The following is an 18,227-nucleotide window of genomic DNA, read 5'->3' on the forward strand; positions in this document are numbered from 1 at the left end:
GGTTTTCAACCAATAGGCCAAGCACCAGGCGGACCATTAAACACAGATATGAAAGCAGCGATTGACTACGGACGGATCGGCGACTTGGGTGGGAAGGGTAAATGGAGTTATTGTCTCGAATATTCGTGAATCAGCAACGCAGTAAAGCAACCACGAGCCCAACGCCAACGACAACGACGGCCAGTGTCGGTCAGTGCTGGGATGACGAGGGTGCTGAAGCCGTTCCCGTTTCCGTTCTTGTGTGGGCGAAGGCAAGTGTGAATGATGCGGTGACTGCTGCGCAAGGCGATGACGGATAATACAAGGTGAATGAAGGAAAAAGTGAGGTGAAGTGGCAGATAAGAAGATCAAGGATTGAAGATGGCTAAAAAGGGTTGGCCCTACCTCTGGGGACCTGTAGCTGTAGTGGCGGTAGCGGGTAAGAAAGTAGCAGTCGATGTTGTCGAGGTAGAAGAAGGAAGTCGCACTTCGTTATCACCTGCCGATGTTCGTTCTGCCATGCCCAGACGACCTACGCCATCAGGAGGGTAGTGGGCGGGCGCGAGCGCGGCGGGGTCGTGATTCCTCTCTCCGATGTCGAGCAAGGCGATAGACAAATGATGAGACGGAAGTGGACAGAGCGGGATGGTTAGTTACGGTGAGGGGATAGTTTGCTTAGGTGTGCGGTTCAATTTGCGATGGATGAAGGGAAGACTTGAAGTTACAGGATACAGGTCTCGATCAAACCAGTGCCACTCTGCAGGAGAGAACAAGGCAGAAGGATGAGGAAAGTAAGTGGTGTTTTTGGGTTTACAGATACGAGTCGGGTCTGAGGGAGGTTGATGTATGGATGGATGGGCGCCTCATGGTTAAACGGTTGACGTGTGTGAGGTGGTGTCGACTCCACTATATCTGCGGCCCTGGAGGACGTCCTAGCAGAGGCCACCTACAGCGCTACTACCCACGTTTGCAGCAAAGCTGGGGTCTTTTCTTGTCGTCTGTCCAATAACTCTGCGTCTGTGTTAAACAAGACACGCCCAGGAAACACTGTGAATCGTCCCAAATCCACCTCATTAACTGCAAACGTGCACTGTGCCAGGTTCAGGCTTCAGATATCAGACAGAGGAGGGGCAGGCCTGCCTTTGTTTATCACGACTAAGAAAGATGGAGCATGGGATCCAATATCACAAGGCAAAGTCGTAGCCAACATGAGCGTGTCTTCTCCATAGAGTTTCAGAGTTTTTGCTTATGCTCCAGTTGATGAATAATTCAATACACCCACTTTCTTTTCTTGTTGATGGACGTCATTACCATCATCTTGAGTCAGCCATGCCCTGATCTGATGATGCCATGCACGCGTCCCAAAGCTGACTTTTCCCATTCATAACATTATCAAGGTGCAGCTGCGAGAGATCTTGCATTGTGGAGCGGCCCGCTTAGCTTCATTTGTAGCGGCATCCATCACGCCCCTTACAAACCCACTGCAGTTGACGCTAAAACATGCAGTCATCAACATCGGATATTGCACGGCCAGATGATAGAGCCTCAACTCACCCTACCTATATAACAAGTCGAAATCCATGGAACGGATTCAAGGCGGTTGGTGCAAGCCGCTATCAGAACAAGGCGTTATATTCCATCTGTTCCCGTTATTTAGAGATATCTGAATGAGTCATTTCGATACTGGTAGCATTTCCCCATCTTCAAATATATGACCATTCAACAGTATGCAATTATAGGTGTATCACTGCCATCAAGCAGCAGTTTTATGTTAAATAAAAGCTTATTATCTAAATTTCCACTAATCATCTTATTCGAATTTCTCAACGGCATTATGCGTGGGGTAATTTTTCACGATTTCAAAAGTCTAATGCGGACACAACACTCTACATGATAATAGTGGACGGCATTCATTTTGCTTTGAGGATATTGCTATTTCTGAAGTTCAATATCGACTCCCCCCCTTCCCTAAACACTTTCCACGTTTAAAGAGAAAAAAAGGAAGAAGAAGAATATTTTCCCTTCTATATTTACAAATTTTCACTAAGGTGATGTTCTAATGTGTTGGTTCAATACTCGTCGGTAAAGTTATGCATTTGAAAGGACAAGGCACATTGAGCTATGATGAGTGAAACTGTTGAACGAACTGACACTTCAGTCAGCCCGACGAAGAATTTTTTGTTTGATTTTTTTCATTTAACTATGAATGACATATTATCCAATATTAATCACCATCACTATGGCTTCAACGTATCCTTGCCACCCTCAAACTCAGAAACATCATACTCCTCAGGGTACTTGTCCAACATCTCCTTGAGCTCCTTCATCTGAGCCTTCAAGTCATCCGTCATCTCCTCGTACATATCCTCAAACATGCTTCGCATCGGTGGCTTCTTCTCCCGCTCCGCCTCGCTAAACGCCTTGAGGATCTCCTTTCGCAGATCAGTCCGGGCCTCCTTCTCCTTGGCCTCGTCCCAGATCCCCTGAGCCTCCATCCACTTGCGTAGACGTGTGATGGGGTTATCGCGGCGCTTCCAGTCCTCAACCTCGACGCGTGCGCGGTAAGCGAATGAGTCGTCGGATGTGCTGTGGTGTGAGACACGGTAGGTCATGGCCTCGATTAGGATTGGCTTGCCACCGTCCTCGAGGGCCATTTCGCGGGCCTTCTTCACGACTTCTCGGACTGCCCAGATATCGTTACCGTCGACACGGATAGTGTCAATGCCGTAACCAATACCTCGACTGGCAATACCATCACCGCGGTACTGATCTAGCGTAGGTGTTGAAATGGCGTATCCGTTGTTTCGGCAGATGAAGATAGCAGGACAAGCTCGCGTAGCTGCAATGTTGAGAGCAGCGTGGAAATCTCCTTCACTCGCAGCGCCTTCACCAAAGTATGCCACAGCCACTCGAGCCTTGGAACTCGGGTTCTGGAGTTTTTGCATCTTTAGAGCATATGCAGCCCCTGATGCATGGGGAAGTTGTGTCGCTAATGGTGATGAAACGGAGTGCTTGTCATCATGTTAGCCTGTGCTTCTTTGTTCTGAACCAGGGAATACTCACAATATTCAACTCTTTGCTTCCATAGTGAACAGGCATACTGCGTCCTCGACTTGGATCCCGTACGTTGCCAAATAATTGACCCATAAAGTCCTTTGCTGTGAAACCTCGCTCCTTGAACACGCCTTGCTCTCGATATTGCGTAAACATGACATCCTCTCGATCCAGCACGCTTGAGCTGCCAATACTGACAGCCTCCTCGCCCGCGCTCACCATGTAAAAGCTGAGTCGCCCTTGTCTTTGCGCATCAAACATTATCAGATCCATAATCGAGATAAACACCATATCTTTATAGAGGCGGATAACCTCCTCATTGGAGATATCTGGCTTGAACGATTCATCCACAACTACTCCATGCTGGTCTACAACGCGGTATGTCGACAATGCAGGATATGACTCGGGAGATTCGAATTTGAGGTTGCTTGTGAATGCACTCTTCAATGCACCGGGGAACGAGACAAAGTTCGAATTAGGTCGCTGCGATACGCTGCTCGCTGATCGAATAGCAAGGGGTGTTACATGCGGTCTGGAGAGGATGGCTCTCCTTAGGGCGACCTGATGTAGAGCTCGAGACTTCATGATGGATGTGTATGTGCTTGTTTGATTGAGATTCAATTGAGATCTGGGCTATGTTTTCTTTTATTCAGATGGCTAGAACCCAATAACACGGTAAGATAGATAGCAGAGTGTATTACCGAGGGGTTGCCATGTCTGATACCGTGAGGAAGCGACGTCATCCTGAGCCGACACCAACCGTATGAGCCGAGATGTAAATAAGCCGTGGTTTGACGATACTCGGCACCTTCAGCCAACAATTGACTCTAGAGGCTTGCTACTATTTCGGCAACCCCATTGGTTACTTCTCAGGGCCTTCCATGATGTTTAAAGAAGACACTCTTGGTAGTCCAGTTAGTCGACTTTCCAAAATTCCAGCAACGAAACCCATGATATCCATAAGATCCCCTACTTATCCTCCCCCGCAATCCTTATCGTTACCCCACAATCACGATAAACTCCAGATCTCCATATGGATCCCAATTTTAGACCCTTTGGCTTCTCTTACGTCTGTAACTGTCAACGGCTGTCTGGCACTGCCAAAAAAAAATCCAAATGATACGCACCATAGCAACCAGCAAAATGCATCATTTGTTGACATCGTAAACTGCTTACTTGACTTCCAACTATGTAGATTCTGAATTTAATAAAACAACAATCTTGATATCTTCATTACACTCATCTGCAACAGTGATTCCAAAACACCAAATCTCGTCGCATCGTCTTTACCAGCTTTCACGTATCGCGAAACAATGTCAGTCCCGCCTGCTGTTTCGATCGCACTTCTTCTCCTCACTCTCTTCGTCGTCTTTGTTGGTATCGCATTGTACCTGAGAAGCCAAGTGCAGGTCTTTGTCCGCGCCATCTTCACCCATACTCAAGAGAAGCGCGATAAAGACGACTCTACCGTCGCCAACTCTGGAGATACAGTCTAAAGGTAAGACCAAAGTCATATATCACGAATCCATTCTGGGCTCGTCCCCAACTCGACACATCGATGACAACACCGCCACTGTGGCTACAAGGCTGTAGCGCCACATCTATAGCCCCACCAGCAAAGTTCCATCTCTCAGCCTCGTATGATTTCGAATTGACTTCAAACCAGAGCTTCCCAGCACCTCCGAGGCCCCCAAGTACCATCACAATGACCTCCCGTACAGCTCTCCGAGGCTTTTCCCGTTCATTGAACCCTTCAAGATGTTCTCAAACTTTTGTCCGACCCTTTTCCTCCGCAAACGTTGTCCGCAAGAACTATCAAACCCCTACATCTGATCGACCTACCCACTTTGGCTATGAGACCGTCACCGAAGCCGAGAAGCAGCAGCGTGTTGCTGGTGTGTTTACCAGTGTTGCCGAGACGTACGATAAGATGAATGATTTTATGTCTTTGGGTATTCACCGTCTATGGAAGTACGTCAAACCTCCAATATGATGTTGCTAACCCAATACTAACAATTGATTTTTAGAGACTACTTTATCTCTTCTTTGAACCCTGGTGCGACGAACCCCCCTGGACAGGCACAGCGCATTCTCGATGTTGCTGGCGGAACTGGTGATATTGCTTTCCGCCACCTTCAGCACGCCCACGAGTTCAATTGCAATCCCAATGTCTCCGTTATCATCTCCGACATCAACCCGGACATGCTGGGAGTTGGTCGCCAACGTTCTCTTGCCCTTCCCGCATCCCACCAGTCCGCTCTCTCTTTTCTAGAGGCCAATGCCGAAGTCCTCCCTTCCCAGATCGAGGACAACTCTCTCGACCTCTACACTGTTGCCTTTGGTATCCGCAACTTCTCCAACATCCCTGCTGCGCTGAAGGAGGCTCACAGAGTTCTCAAGCCTGGTGGTGTGTTCGCTTGTCTCGAGTTTTCAAAGGTTGACAAGCACCCTATCTTCAACACTATCTACAAGCAGTGGTCTTTCAAGGGTATTCCCTTGATTGGTCAACTAGTGGCTGGTGACCGTGACAGTTACCAATATCTGGTTGAGAGTATCGAAAGATTCCCCAGCCAAACCCAGTTCAGGGACATGATCAAGGATGCCGGCTTTGTTGTCGCTGGTGAGGGTTATGAGGATCTTACTGGTGGCATTGCCGCTATTCACAAGGGCATGAAGCCTGTATAAGATGGCTCATGCACGCAATGTAATTTAGTCTGTAAAATAGTCTATCGCAGTCACGATATATCGCGAGTAGTAAACCAGAGAGTCTGGCAGTGTATAAATAGGAAGTTAATTCATTCCAAATCGCCCTCGACCCTATCCCCTAACCCCGCCTCCCATGAACATCATCAGCACATCCACGTCCATGACGTGCGTTCAGGGCCCAGAACGATATTTTTTAAATTCTCTTCGCAACTGAACTCCGTACATGTCAAAACTAAAGCCACGCCCTCGATATAAGGGCAAGTGGTTTCGAAATCTCATTAGGTACACGATACATAAAAACGAGGGCGTTGGAACGTCTCTCGGTTTTCCTGTCTCTTGCGCCATTGCCAATTCAGGCAAAGGCGAGACAAATAGGTGATGCCAGAAAAAAAAGTGGCAAGTTTAAGTAACAAGGCCACGGTCATAAGTCATGGCCTTACAAAGAGTCTGTAACGACATTCCGGTCTTGAGTATGGTATTATTCGGCAGCGGGTGTTGAGGGAGCGGCAGCAGGAGATGATGTGTCTCCCTTGAGGCCGCCTCGTCCACGTCCACCGCGACCACCGCGATCTCCGCCTCGGCCGCGGCCACCTCGGCCACCACGTCGGTTGGATTCAGAGTCACTGGCGCCTCCTGCACTACGGTAGCCGCTGGTGTTGGTGGCTCCGCCGCGTCCACTGGCACCCCAGTTACCAGCTCCGCCTCGGTTGGCGTATGTCTTGTTTTCGCGGTGTTGGAAGACCTTGACCAGAGGCTTAGATCGGTCCTCTTGAGTCCGAGTCTTCACATCATCGGGAAGTCTGTCCAGGGCAGCGTCGCGGTCTTCAATTGTCTTGAATTGAACGACCTTGTTGGAGTTACCCCACTTGTCAACCTTCAAGATCTTGTGCTTGTCCTCGTCGTTGAAAAGGTCTCGACATTGCTCCTCGGTGCTAACATTCATAATGAAGAGTCCAATAATGTCGGAGGCGGGCGTCTTGGGGGCGGGAGAAGAGACACGTTCGGGAGCATGGGCTGAGCCATTAGCACCAGCCGAGGCTGAGGTCTTCTCTGTCTCCTTGTTATTGGCGGACAGAGCAGGACTGCTTGAGGTTGGGGCAGGCTGAGGGGTCGCGGGTTTGGGGGGGCCAGGGAGAGGGGTCGCGACGGCAGGCTTAGCCTGAACTGCTGAGGGCTGTCTGCTGGTAGGAGGGGGAGCGCTAGACTGGGTAGAGGGAGGGGCGGGCGAGGGAATGCCAGCTGGGCCAGCTGTAGTGGGAGGGACGCCGGGCTGCTGCTTGGCACCTCGGTGGGAGAAGTTGAAGCCTTGAGCCCGCATCTCTGTACCGATACGGCCATCCTGGATCTCGAGGACCAGGTAACCGAAAGCAGCATCAGCAAGGTTAAAGTTCCACATGTTCTTGAAAGCACTCTCGTCGACCTGTCCAAGAGAAGCCTGGCCAGCAACAGGGCCGCCAAAGGGGTTTCCGCCAGCAGCGGTGGTAGGCATCTTCTCAACGATCTGGAGGGCGTTCTTCAAGAGGTTCTGCTGAGCCTCATTCTGTTGAATGGCAGGTTCCACTTCACCCTTGACTGTCTCCCACACGTCATTGAAAGAAGCCTTGGAGGCGGCAAGCTTGCCTCGGTAATGGTCGAGAGTAGGGTTGACGCTGAACTCGTTATAAGAGCTGCCATATCGGAAGTGAAGTCCGGCAGAGATGGAAAAGTCGGCCTTGAGGGTTACTGAAAGCTGGTTCAGGATACCCTCACGAGCTGGGGAGGCATGGGTGACAAAGATGCGGGTTTCGGTAGGGTCGTAAACACGGTGAGCGGTGTCGACAAGCTCGCCCATTTGCAGGAGAGTCGTCCACATAGTTCCCTGGCCACCAGCAATAGTAGTGCGGCCTTCACCGTTATCGAACAGCTTGTGCATGACAACAGCACCGCCAAGACCAAGCAGTCGTAGTTTGACACCGCCAACCTCCAGTAGCATTGATCGAGCCTCATCAATAATGTGCAGGTTAGGTACCTTATACTCGCCTGTTCGGAACTTTTCCAATACTCGGACATCTTCGCAGGCACCCCAGACAGTGTAGACAGGAACATCAAGCTTGACCTCGCCGCTGATGAGGAGGGGCAACTCGGAGAGCGGAAGCTCATTAGGGGGGAACCGATTCTTGACAGGGCCGGGGCCACCTTGTTGGATAGCCTTCTTGACGGGCTCGGAAATCAAAGGAGAGTACTGAGCAACATGCTTGAGGGTCTTCTCGGCGATTCGCTCCAAGGAAGTGTCGTCGTAAAAACCGAAATCACCAGTGTGGATGATGTGGTCGGCTCGGGCCTGCTTCGCAAGATCGTTGAGGGATCTCAAGTTTCCTATAACAGTATTTAGCGCTCGTTCATTTAAGCTCTTTATAGTTACTGACCTCGAACATCGGCAATGCACAGAACCCTTAGAGGGCCAGTCTGGAGAACGCGGCCCTGGTTTGGCAAGAGTGGTGCGGCACCGGTGGGAGGTAGACCGCCGGTCGCACCGTTCGGGAGGTAGCCTGAACCCGTGTTATTGTACGGTCGCTGCTATTTGACTTTGATTAGCTTATTGTTCCCATCAATGCTATCGTGCGGCCGATATGACGACACTCGTCCAGAGGTTCATAGTGACGTGGAGTTGCTGATTTCAAGGTTGAGGCCAACCAACGGGGGCGCAACGGCGAAACAACACGCGAGCGGGGAGAACGCATGTGAAATAGCAAAGCCGTTGGAATGATGCGAACAGGGTAAACTCGATCTCAGATTATCCAGCAAGGTGTTGCAAATGGCGCGAAGTTGGAGGTTGCTTGAAAAAGCCCATGTGCAGTGCGAGGTGGATGGGCAAATCACAGATAATAGAAGGGGCCATGTCATTGAGGTAGCACTCACAGCAGCCATTCTATCAATCAACTGATTCTATGCGCTCGGAATCGATCGGGGTATTCGCGTAGTCGGGTAATGGCGCGGGCGAGGAGGATAAAAGCTCTGTTGGCGGGAATAGAGCTCGAGGAGAGGGTATGAATGGGTATCAAAAGAGGTGATGATGAGGAATTGAAGACAGGGAGGCAATCACGGGGAGGTGGATTTTCACAGCTCTAGGTCTAGGTCTAGGTAGCAAGGCTGGTTGGTGCTGCTGGCTGCTGGCTGACTGGTTACAGGTAGGTAGAGATAATTTCTAGGTGGCCCCAAGAATCGGGAGCCAACGCCTTTCCCTCTTTAGGATTAGCTCCATCAGCTCCTACCTGTGACGAAGACTTGTCCACTTGGCTGAGTTAGACCAGGGGAGCTCTATCTCAATGGCGCACTAGATCGGTTAATGCTCGGTGCTTACGCCGTTTGAACAGTCTACCTCCGTTTTATTGTGAGAGATACCGTTTTGGCATTGATGCTACCCTGAATAATGTAATTAGAAAATAACAAAATTAAACGACTCTGACAGCCGATAAAGTAAAGATGTTTGTATAAAGGTTTATGAAAACTCAATCATAATCTTAGCATTTTTAATTATTTAATTAGTAACTGATATTATGCTTTAGTCATGTTAACCACAAGTATTTGACTTGTCGTCCAGTCCTTTGTACAAATTTCATGTTACGGTGCCTCTTGTACTTGTTGGGCCAACCTACCAGCTCAGACGCCGTTTATCCTGCAGATCATTTTTGCGCAACAGAGTCTAGTAAAGCACATGCATGCATAGACCATTGTCACGCTGTTTGTCCCTCAAAATTTTATTGACGAGTCTCATGATTACCTTTGAGGCCTGTTCAACAGACCTGCCAATTTATTTTTGACTTCCTATTCACGGTTTACCACCCAAGCTAGAGTCTCCAATCAATGGATTGAAACATCTACGGTATCAATACGACTGTAAACAGTGTTAATCTGTAACTACCGGGTTGCCCTATCAGTTATTGGTGATATCCCCGCATGAGATATCAGTCATGTAGCGCTTAAGCAGCGGGGTAGATCGGGCTTTTAGACGTTGAAGTTCGGTTTGAATGCTTACTTTTTCTGGGTCTATCATGGACGATCGTCAACACTCTATCTCGAGGTAATAGCCCAAGGTATACTTTACGGCGGGAATATCACATAATCGCACGCACTTAATTTGTCTTTCAAATACGAGCATATACATATTCAGCGAAATGTGCCCTTGCAGGATACGAAAAGGTGCATGGGGCTGGCTGATCTTGGCTCTTGAGTATCTTGTGCTGATCTGAGACAAGGATTGACACCCACATGCCATCCATCATGCAGTCATGAGCATTCAATCTATGATAATTACGAACGACAGATTTGTGGACATGATGGGTCGCATGAACGAAGATATTACTCAAAATTCCGGATATATAAAATTAAGATACAATATTACGGCGAGGGAAAACGGTGCTCGGCTTGTAAAAGCGATGTAGCGCGGTTACAAGCGTTGTCAAAAGCCGTTGGATAACTTAGCTCAACAGAGTTCAATGTCTCCCGGATGCTCCATACTGACCATCTCCACCAAGTATTAGAGACGAAGATGCCATCTCGTCTTACGTCGTTCAAGATACATAGGTAGCCTCAGCAAGGGCTGCTTGACCTGCTAAAAGACTGTTTGTCAAGTCATGAAGCTCAATGGGCGGGTGATGAGTTGTGCGACCTGTTTCACTAATGTATAATTATAGCTCATGACAGAAAACATATTACGTGAACTCCGACAGAAAACCAACACTCAACTATGTCATCTGGTATGCGCTGACCCTTGTTTTGTTGCCTGGAGCGGCCAGCCATACCTTAAGGAAAGACATTCATCATGAGTTGGTAATAAGACCACATTATTCATGTGCTGTTACCATGGCCACCCCTCAATGATATTAGCCGCAATGCGATATTAGCAGCACTGGGAGCTACCCATGAAAGGTTGATAGTTGGACAACCACGTACCCTGGAAGCTGTGACAATCTTGATCTCTGGGTTCTAGAGACCTGCGGACATTAAGAAACAAGAAACTAACTATTTTCTTATCGTTCTCAACCCGGAAAAGCGAGGTAAAACACTGCCAGGGCCTTTTACTCTCGGTTGTGATTCGAGGAATTCCAGGGATATGAACCAGCCCAGCACAGACACACAGCGAGCTAGAAAACTCGAAGCAAGGCTTCATGGCAGCATCCATAATGACTGGGTTGATTGGGTACCTGACACAGGATCGTATCATGCAGGTCTACGGATGCTACAATATGGATATGTATGATCAAATAGAAATCAACAATTATTAGTAGATATTTTCTGAAGCGCTTCCACCCCGTTCATCACCTATTATCTACCGGTATTAGCCAATTGTCGGGCAACATATCCAGCGGGAGCCCAATATTGTCACGTTCCATTCCATCATCTGGGCGGCACTGAACCACCCCGACGGGCGCCAACTCTAGTGCTGGATAGCGCTGATATAAGGGGATAGCGCCTGACGACCCGCTGTAAGCGACCCGCCACGTGACCTTGACACGTCTCATGCCCCGGTCCAAGTACCGTCCCTTTGATTGCAGAGGTAGAGGTACCCTTACCAGGGCAATTCGACTTGTATCTCGCCTTGGACGTTTGAACGAACCTCGACTTTCTGTCTCCCTTGATCGACTCTTTGTTTATTCCAAAAGAACAGCTGTAGCCGCCTATCTGTTCTTATACGACAACGTCGACCGAATCGATTCGAATCAACGCTATCATCTCCACTACTTTGCACTAGGAACCTTGACGGAAGGCGGGCATACAGATCAGCGGTTCGTCCTGACGTTCTCCCCATGCGACAACAGACTTGACGACAACGCCGTCCTAAGAGGTGACCGAACCTCTCGCATTCGACCCATCGACGTTTCACTCAGCTGCGCCGCTTGTATCGTGGTGCACCAAGGCCCATGGTAACATAGAACCCAACGTCCAATATCGTTTTGAAAGCCAAGCCAGGAAACTACACAGGCAATCGTGGGCGTGCAAGCCTCGTTGAGGCCCACCCAACCGTCGATGATGGTACGTCTCATTATTCATGTTTAACGAACGACTGTTTTCTTGCCACGACGCTTGTAGTTGCTGGTATTTCGTGAATTTGCGCTGTGTTGTTTTATTTCGCTGCGAGTTGCCAAGCCATCGTCACCCATGCTGATCTTAGTATGTTGTCGGTATAGACATCATCTCGACCCCGCGGCGATGTTGGCGGCAGTTTTGCTAGCAGACGCGGACATTCTAGCCAACTTTCCATTTCCGATCCGAGTCACCATGTTACGGAAGCTATCGGCACATTGTACGGCGATGAGGACGATTCAGGATCCGAGGGTGGTCGACCCATGAGTCTCAATCGACCGCTGAGCTTCATCGGAGGCCCAACACCATACCAAGAATCACTTCCCCGACCGCCCCCCGATGGTAGATTTCTCACCGTTGACACACGGAGGGCACTCAAGAGGACCGATTCCGAGGGCTCCGCTACCGAAACATCCCCCATTAATGGCGACCCTAACAAAAGACCTCATCAGCTCTCTCCAAACCAGCGAAGCAACTCATTCGAACAAGGGCCTAAATCGCCATTGTCTCCTACGCTTTCACTTCGCGATGTCCAAGCCGACTCTCAATTTTCTCTAACCAACATCGACAATCCGAGTGATATTGCTCTGGAACTGAGTAATTTGCAAGCGCTTAGGCGCTTGTCGATGGATGTTGGAAATAACAAGGATCCTGATATGCCGCCCATGTCTTTAATGGCCATGCCAACAATAGCACCAAGCGGTGACGACGATGAAAACGACCCCTCGAGACTTCTATGGGTACCTGCAAGAGTCCACCCAGAACTTGCCCCTGGCGAATTCAAATCATTCCTTGAAAATAGAGTTCAATCTATAAGACGAAGGTCTGGCGACTCATTTCTATCTGCCGATACCGATATCAGCGAAGGCGACTCAGGAATAGGGGGCCTCAGACGGAAAAAGTCTATGCTATCTCGACAAATAGATAGTTCCAGTGACCGCGGCTCTGTCGATTACGTTGATGGCGCTGATCGATTGGACCGCAAACGCTCACGCGGTCACAGCCATGAACTCAGCTTGGAAGAACTCGTCAAGGATCCTACAAGGGCCGTACAGAAATTCGCTCAAGAATCTCAAATAGCACCAAGCGGACCCGAGGGTAGTATAGATGACCTACCAATTCTACCGGCTGCCCCTGGGATGGGTCTTCGCAGGTCAACTCGAACAACGTATCGCAAGGGCGGCAGTATACGCACCGGACCCCTTGCCCGTAGATCTGGACACCGTCAGCAACCTAGTGGGGACTTGACGTTTGCTCCTTTGGAAGCTCCGCCGGGTCATGGTCTTTCACGGGTTCAATCAGAGCCTGTAGCAGACAACTACTCACGGCAGAACCAAACAGTGACGAGATCACAGAACTTGTCTCAGGAGTCGTTGGACGATTTTGACCACTACGATGGAGCCTCGCAAGGAACTAATGGGAACTATTCAGACACATTTCAAGAGCTACCTATTCGATCATCACCAAGTCTTTCAACAGTCGATACTTCGCCCCATAAGGACACCCAAGACCAGAGCCAGCAAAAATTCCCAAAGCGATCTTCTTCACAGAACGCAAAAAATCATCCGGTCTCTCAGAGGATGTCTGAGCCGGAACCGCCGATAGAGGAAGAACCTAGTCACAGTAGCCGACGAAGCTTTAGCCGACAGAATGCGCCACAACCTGCCGCACAGCAGCAAACGTCCCGATCTTCGTATCCCCAAAGCCAGTCCTTGAGTGACAATCTTGCAGCGAACCCTTCACTCATCCCTGGCAGTGGCGCATCGCGAACCGACAGCCTGACTTTTATACCGACACTAACTCAAGAAGAGCGAAAGCCAGACAAGAAATCCAAGAAGGACAAGGATGATGAGGCGGGTTCGACTAAATCTGGAAGCGCCTGGAAATGGTTCAAGAGCAGTGAGGACAAGGATAAGAAGAAGGACGAGAGCAAGAAATCCAAGACTAAATCCCTTGGCGATAGGGGACAAGACAACGCACGGCTGGACGTCATACAGACATCGATTGATAAAAACGCACCCAAGGGCCGTGAAAGTCTTGTCCTTGACCGCGACAATGTAGAAAGCAAACTACAAGAAGAGCGCAAGAAAGAAAGCCACCGCAAGAGCGACTCAAAGAGGGACAAAGACGGTAGCATCTTCTCTTCCATCTTTGGAGGGAGCAAGAAGAAGGAAGAAAAAGAGCGGGCCTCCAAGAAGACTCAACACCTCAAGGTCCCCGAGGAGCCAGTGTTCAAGCCCCTAGTCCCCGATGTCGATTACCACTGGTCAAGATTTCCTCTACTTGAGGAGAGGGCGATTTACCGAATGGCTCACATTAAACTGGCTAACCCACGCCGACCTCTGCACAGCCAAGTTTTACTGAGCAATTTCATGTATAGCTACCTGGCTATCGTCCAGGCCATGCATCCTCAAATGAATGTACCTGTTTCGCCGCAACAAAAACGACTGGAGGAGGAAGCTCGAAGAAAGCAACAAGAACAAGAATACTTGGCTCAACAAAGATCGCAAGAAGAGCAGGATTCTCAAGAAGCCATGGATCAATATGACTTTGACTATCATCGGGTAAGCACTACTTGAAACCTCACATGTCTAGCGTGTCACTAATTTGATGTCAAGGCCGCGGTACAATATGGCGAGTCAGGCAGTGGAGAGGTTGATTATGTTGACGATGCTCAGATTTATGAGGATGAGCACGGAAATGATAACAACCGCCAAGACTATAGCTACGATGATCCTGAAGGGTACGGCCCTGGGGCCAAAGAGTACTACCACCAGTATCAGGACAATGATAACGATCGTCGGCATGATGGGCGGGATGACATGTGGTGAGAGCCCGGATAGTCATGGAAAGGTTCTTTGCCGAGTCGATCTTTATATATGTTAACTTTATATTATTATCACTATCATTAGTTGCCGAGGCAAGTGTCTATGGTAGCGTGCAGCGTTTCAGTCAGCCTTAGCATATGGCGGAGTTCCGGAAGACGAGCGCGAGCGGAAGGAGTGGGCGTAACAGGTTTGCAAAGACACACTTTTCAAACTTCCTTTTTCTCTTTTGTGAAAGAAGATGATGGCGAGCTTCGGCGTGGGATATAATGTTGTACATGCCCCTCTCATTTCGACCCCTTCCTCTGCGCTGTTCGTCTTTGCAACAATCTTTGGTGGAGTTATTTCTGACGTTGGGAGGGAGCACTGGGATAAGCGTTTGTATTCGAAGAAAGCGGGTGACGGAACTGTGGCGTGGGGAGGAGAATATGACTTGCGCTTTGTAAGGTACTGCTTCGAAGTGCTGGTCATGATTTACCACTTGGTGGGATCTTGTTCTGATAGCACAGCAGAGGAGTGACATGAGGTATGAAGCTGTAGGATATGACTTCATAGAGATAGAATTGCCGGAGTACGATATTAGGGGGGAAACTAAAGATCAAATCAATAAATGTAATACGGAATAGTCCTGCTAATCCATCGTACTCAGAAATATATCAATCAGCTATCTACTGACTGATTCTAAGGGATAATGCCTTGCTCAGTTTTTAGTGATACTTTATCCCTGGCTGTGCCAGAGATGGACCCCTATCGACCCCTTCTTCCTCAACCTCCCCGCTTACTTCCTGGTATTGTGAATGGCCCCCCTTTTCGTTCTGGATTGCCATCTCTAGACGGTCCTCATCACCGACCACTCTGACCGACACAGACGTACTCCAGGTTTTAGAACTCGAGACACCTGCACCGACACTGCCTAGCCCATCCAAAGCTTTCGAGCGAAGCGCCAAAACCATCATCTGCCCAAAGCTACCCCAGCTCGAGCTGTGCCACGGATGGCGAGACCATAGTACTATCGTCATGTGGATGAATACAATCAGAACATGCAGAAGTAGAACTGAGAATGCGAGAGGTATTGTGCGGCTGCTTTTCCAGTCGTAGCCGTACCCGCTAACAAAGCATTCTTTATTAATAATAACGTCGCCCTGTCTCGGTGATTCGTTGACACCGAGCTGGAAAGGCTGCAATATATTGTATCCAGCTCTATCATCTGACCACGACAAAACATATGCCATGAATGCTGCCAGGCTAACAGGGTAACAATCCTTTGTGCCGACTGTGTCGCAGAAGTCCATGATGGACTGATATGATGAGTTTTCAGGAGAGCTTGACTCCTCTCGGGGTAAGTCATTTATGTTTCGACTTGTGCTGTTGAGCCAATCCTTGCCGATCTTGATGAGATCGGTAGATTGCCCGAAGTGGACTTGAACATCAGACAAGGGGGCGTCTAGATGGGTTCGATAGACAGATTCGCCGTGTTCCAACCATGTATCGGTCTCAATCCATCGGGAGAATATCCGACAGAGCTCAAGAGTCTTTTGACTATGGAGGAACAATATTGCTGGGCTGGTGCGACTGTCTGGAAGCTCTAGAAAAAGGAACTTGGAATAAGGATCGTTTTTCTCCTTCTCTTGAGCTAAATCAAGGGTTACTTTGTTATTAGTAATGTTAGAGTTGAACATAAATGTTGGAGTGTTCGTTTCCGTTTCAGTCCCATATGCGCACTCAACAGCAACGATAGGCTGCTTCCATCGACTTGTTGGTGCTTGTCTAAGCCTCTTCCACTTCTCTGCGACTGTAAAGTTGGCCCCTGGAAGATCCCATTCTGATTCGAAACGGTCGCCTGGAAGTTTCTGCTGGATCCTTGTTAGTATATCGACAGGCATGTCTTCCCAAACCACCTCAGGGCTGTCCCTCAAAATCTTCATGGGAGTCGTTGCAATAGCAAGCGGGTGCTCTTTAATAGGGTTTGCAGTAATCGAGATAGTTCGTTCTCTGGCAATAAACGAGCTATTGCTGATTCGCCACGTGTAACTTGGTGGTTGTCTCTGAGCCAGTTCGGCCATTGTACTGCGAAGTTGGAGCAGAGCTTCATCCAAATTATCACCCTCATTGTGATAATATATGCTTTGAGAGAGGTCTGTCTTCCATAAAGGTCTATATGAGTAAATAAAAAAGCCTTTCTCTTCCATGGGTACGGGAATTCGCCACAGCCCGCTTCGAGGAATTATGGCAATGGCAGAAAGAGGTGCGACCGCAGCAGAGAGTATAATACTTATGACGATGAGGATACCGGTCAGTTGTATGTATATGCTAGTACGCTTAGCCTTTGTAACAGGCCGTAATAATGGAGCCCATAATTCCAAGCTGAAGAGGTAGGAAATAGGAGAGCCTATAATAAATGATGATGAAAGGAAGCCGAGCGGAACACCCCCTTTGTCTTGTAGCAGGGTGTATCGTATCCGATGCATCAAAATATCTGCCAAAGACACGAGAATAAGTGTTTCATGGCCCTTCGCTGCAAACTGCAGGTAGCTCAATTGCTCATCGCTGAGCTTGCCCCAGTAAATGCGGACGCTGTACAAGACAACAAGGGCCAGAGTGACCACGACCGGAGGCAAATGGAAGAGGGCTAAATGCCCTACAACTGACAGTATGCCAGGCTTGCAGACTTTCTTGGGGGGCTCTGAACCACGAGGTGTCTTGGGCGGGCTACGGATAGTGGGTGCCAACATAATTGCGCCCTTTCCCGACTCTCTTTGGGGAACGAAGGTGAATTTAGTTTGATACCTTGTGTTCGAATCTTGTATGGAATGACGGTTCAGATGCTGTGTCGAAGAATCGAGGCCTTGACTTGTGTCATCGGATTCCTGAACAAGATTGTCAGAGTAGTCATTGGAAGGTATAATTCGTATCTTTCATACCTCAGGTCCTGAGACTCTATCCCTCTGGATAGAAACCTGGTCAGACATCTCTAAGTCATTGTGTGATATATTAACTCAGTGTAACCGGCGAAGAACAGAATTTCTAAAGAGACATGAGAAGACACGAAAGCAGAAGTTATGAGTCTCAGCAAACAATCCAGGCAAACAACAAGGGTCCCTGTTAAAATATTTACAAAACAAGGAAATTGTATTGAAATGCGCAGAAACCCCATAGTAGCTATCCATTCAATCCTGCGAGGCTGACTGCATATCATAACATCAATTTTGCATCATACAGTCTGAATACGCCCGGCCTATAGAAATGTAGTATAAAGGTCAAAAGAAGCAGGTTGTAGCGCTGTACGTTCTGGTTGCCACGTTGGGAGTTAGTTTCTTGGCTTACAGCCTGATTGCCAAGTCCAAGGACAATCATGGGGATTTTCATGATTATCTAGTTGTCCCCGGGTTGAGGGGACGATTTTGATAGGCAGGACATAGATTGGATCTATTCTGCGGGCATTAAAGATTCCGCAGCACGCTGTTGTACCTGACTACTAATATCGATATGGGTGACCCAGTAGGGTGGTAGAACCAGGACACGAGAACTGATATCGCCCCAGGCAGGAGGAAGTTAGGTAATTCAGGAACCGCCTGATGAGGAGTAAGTAATTGCCACCGA

The 18,227-nt window shown here is 48.8% G+C and overlaps 7 protein-coding genes across 7 annotated transcripts; 3 read left to right on the forward strand and 4 right to left on the reverse strand.

Annotated features, from left to right (window-relative positions):
• Nucleotides 1-2,140: 2,140 nt before the first annotated feature.
• On the reverse strand, nt 2,141-3,868 carry FGSG_09240 (2-oxoisovalerate dehydrogenase subunit alpha). The gene is made up of 2 exons (XM_011330231.1): nt 3,043-3,868; nt 2,141-2,990 (listed from the first exon to the last, which is right to left on the reverse strand). The coding sequence occupies exons 1-2, from the start codon at nt 3,616-3,618 to the stop codon at nt 2,217-2,219; spliced, it is 1,350 nt and encodes a 449-aa protein (XP_011328533.1). The 5' UTR covers nt 3,619-3,868; the 3' UTR covers nt 2,141-2,216.
• A 49-nt stretch (nt 3,869-3,917) lies between these two features.
• FGSG_13533 (uncharacterized protein) lies at nt 3,918-4,235 on the forward strand (the record flags this gene model as incomplete). The annotated part of the gene is made up of 1 exon (XM_011330232.1): nt 3,918-4,235. One exon carries the CDS (start codon nt 3,918-3,920, stop codon nt 4,233-4,235), a length of 318 nt encoding a protein of 105 aa, XP_011328534.1.
• A 503-nt stretch (nt 4,236-4,738) lies between these two features.
• On the forward strand, nt 4,739-5,718 carry FGSG_09239 (ubiquinone/menaquinone biosynthesis methyltransferase ubiE; the record flags this gene model as incomplete). The annotated part of the gene is made up of 2 exons (XM_011330233.1): nt 4,739-5,004; nt 5,061-5,718. The coding sequence occupies 2 exons, from the start codon at nt 4,739-4,741 to the stop codon at nt 5,716-5,718; spliced, it is 924 nt and encodes a 307-aa protein (XP_011328535.1).
• Nucleotides 5,719-6,034: 316 nt separating this feature from the next.
• On the reverse strand, nt 6,035-8,646 carry FGSG_09238 (uncharacterized protein; the record flags this gene model as incomplete). Its single annotated transcript, XM_011330234.1, has 3 exons — nt 6,035-8,094; nt 8,145-8,292; nt 8,638-8,646. 3 exons carry the CDS (start codon nt 8,644-8,646, stop codon nt 6,218-6,220), a joined length of 2,034 nt encoding a protein of 677 aa, XP_011328536.1. The 3' UTR covers nt 6,035-6,217.
• Nucleotides 8,647-10,289: 1,643 nt separating this feature from the next.
• On the reverse strand, nt 10,290-10,900 carry FGSG_13532 (uncharacterized protein; the record flags this gene model as incomplete). The annotated part of the gene is made up of 3 exons (XM_011330235.1): nt 10,290-10,395; nt 10,672-10,712; nt 10,742-10,900. The coding sequence occupies 3 exons, from the start codon at nt 10,898-10,900 to the stop codon at nt 10,290-10,292; spliced, it is 306 nt and encodes a 101-aa protein (XP_011328537.1).
• Nucleotides 10,901-11,304: 404 nt separating this feature from the next.
• Nucleotides 11,305-15,198, forward strand: FGSG_09237 (uncharacterized protein). Its single transcript, XM_011330236.1, has 3 exons — nt 11,305-11,751; nt 11,907-14,366; nt 14,421-15,198. Exons 1-3 carry the CDS (start codon nt 11,746-11,748, stop codon nt 14,631-14,633), a joined length of 2,679 nt encoding a protein of 892 aa, XP_011328538.1. The 5' UTR covers nt 11,305-11,745; the 3' UTR covers nt 14,634-15,198.
• A 136-nt stretch (nt 15,199-15,334) lies between these two features.
• On the reverse strand, nt 15,335-17,993 carry FGSG_09236 (uncharacterized protein; the record flags this gene model as incomplete). The annotated part of the gene is made up of 4 exons (XM_011330237.1): nt 15,335-17,494; nt 17,549-17,584; nt 17,845-17,862; nt 17,952-17,993. 4 exons carry the CDS (start codon nt 17,991-17,993, stop codon nt 15,335-15,337), a joined length of 2,256 nt encoding a protein of 751 aa, XP_011328539.1.
• Nucleotides 17,994-18,227: the final 234 nt, after the last annotated feature.

The sequence above is a fragment of the Fusarium graminearum genome, chromosome 4 (assembly GCF_000240135.3).
Source record: "Fusarium graminearum PH-1 chromosome 4, whole genome shotgun sequence".
In the NCBI taxonomy this organism is placed as follows: domain Eukaryota; kingdom Fungi; phylum Ascomycota; class Sordariomycetes; order Hypocreales; family Nectriaceae; genus Fusarium; species Fusarium graminearum.

Coding starts and splice junctions, on each gene's coding strand:
- FGSG_09240 (XM_011330231.1), bottom strand. CDS start 3,618: ATGAAGTCTCGAGCTCTACATCAGGTCGCCCTAAGGAGAGCCATCCTC. Junction 2,991..3,042: donor GAAGCAAAGAGTTGAATATT/GTGAGTATTCCC, acceptor CATGATGACAAG/CACTCCGTTTCATCACCATT.
- FGSG_09237 (XM_011330236.1), top strand. Junction 14,367..14,420: donor ATGACTTTGACTATCATCGG/GTAAGCACTACT, acceptor TTTGATGTCAAG/GCCGCGGTACAATATGGCGA.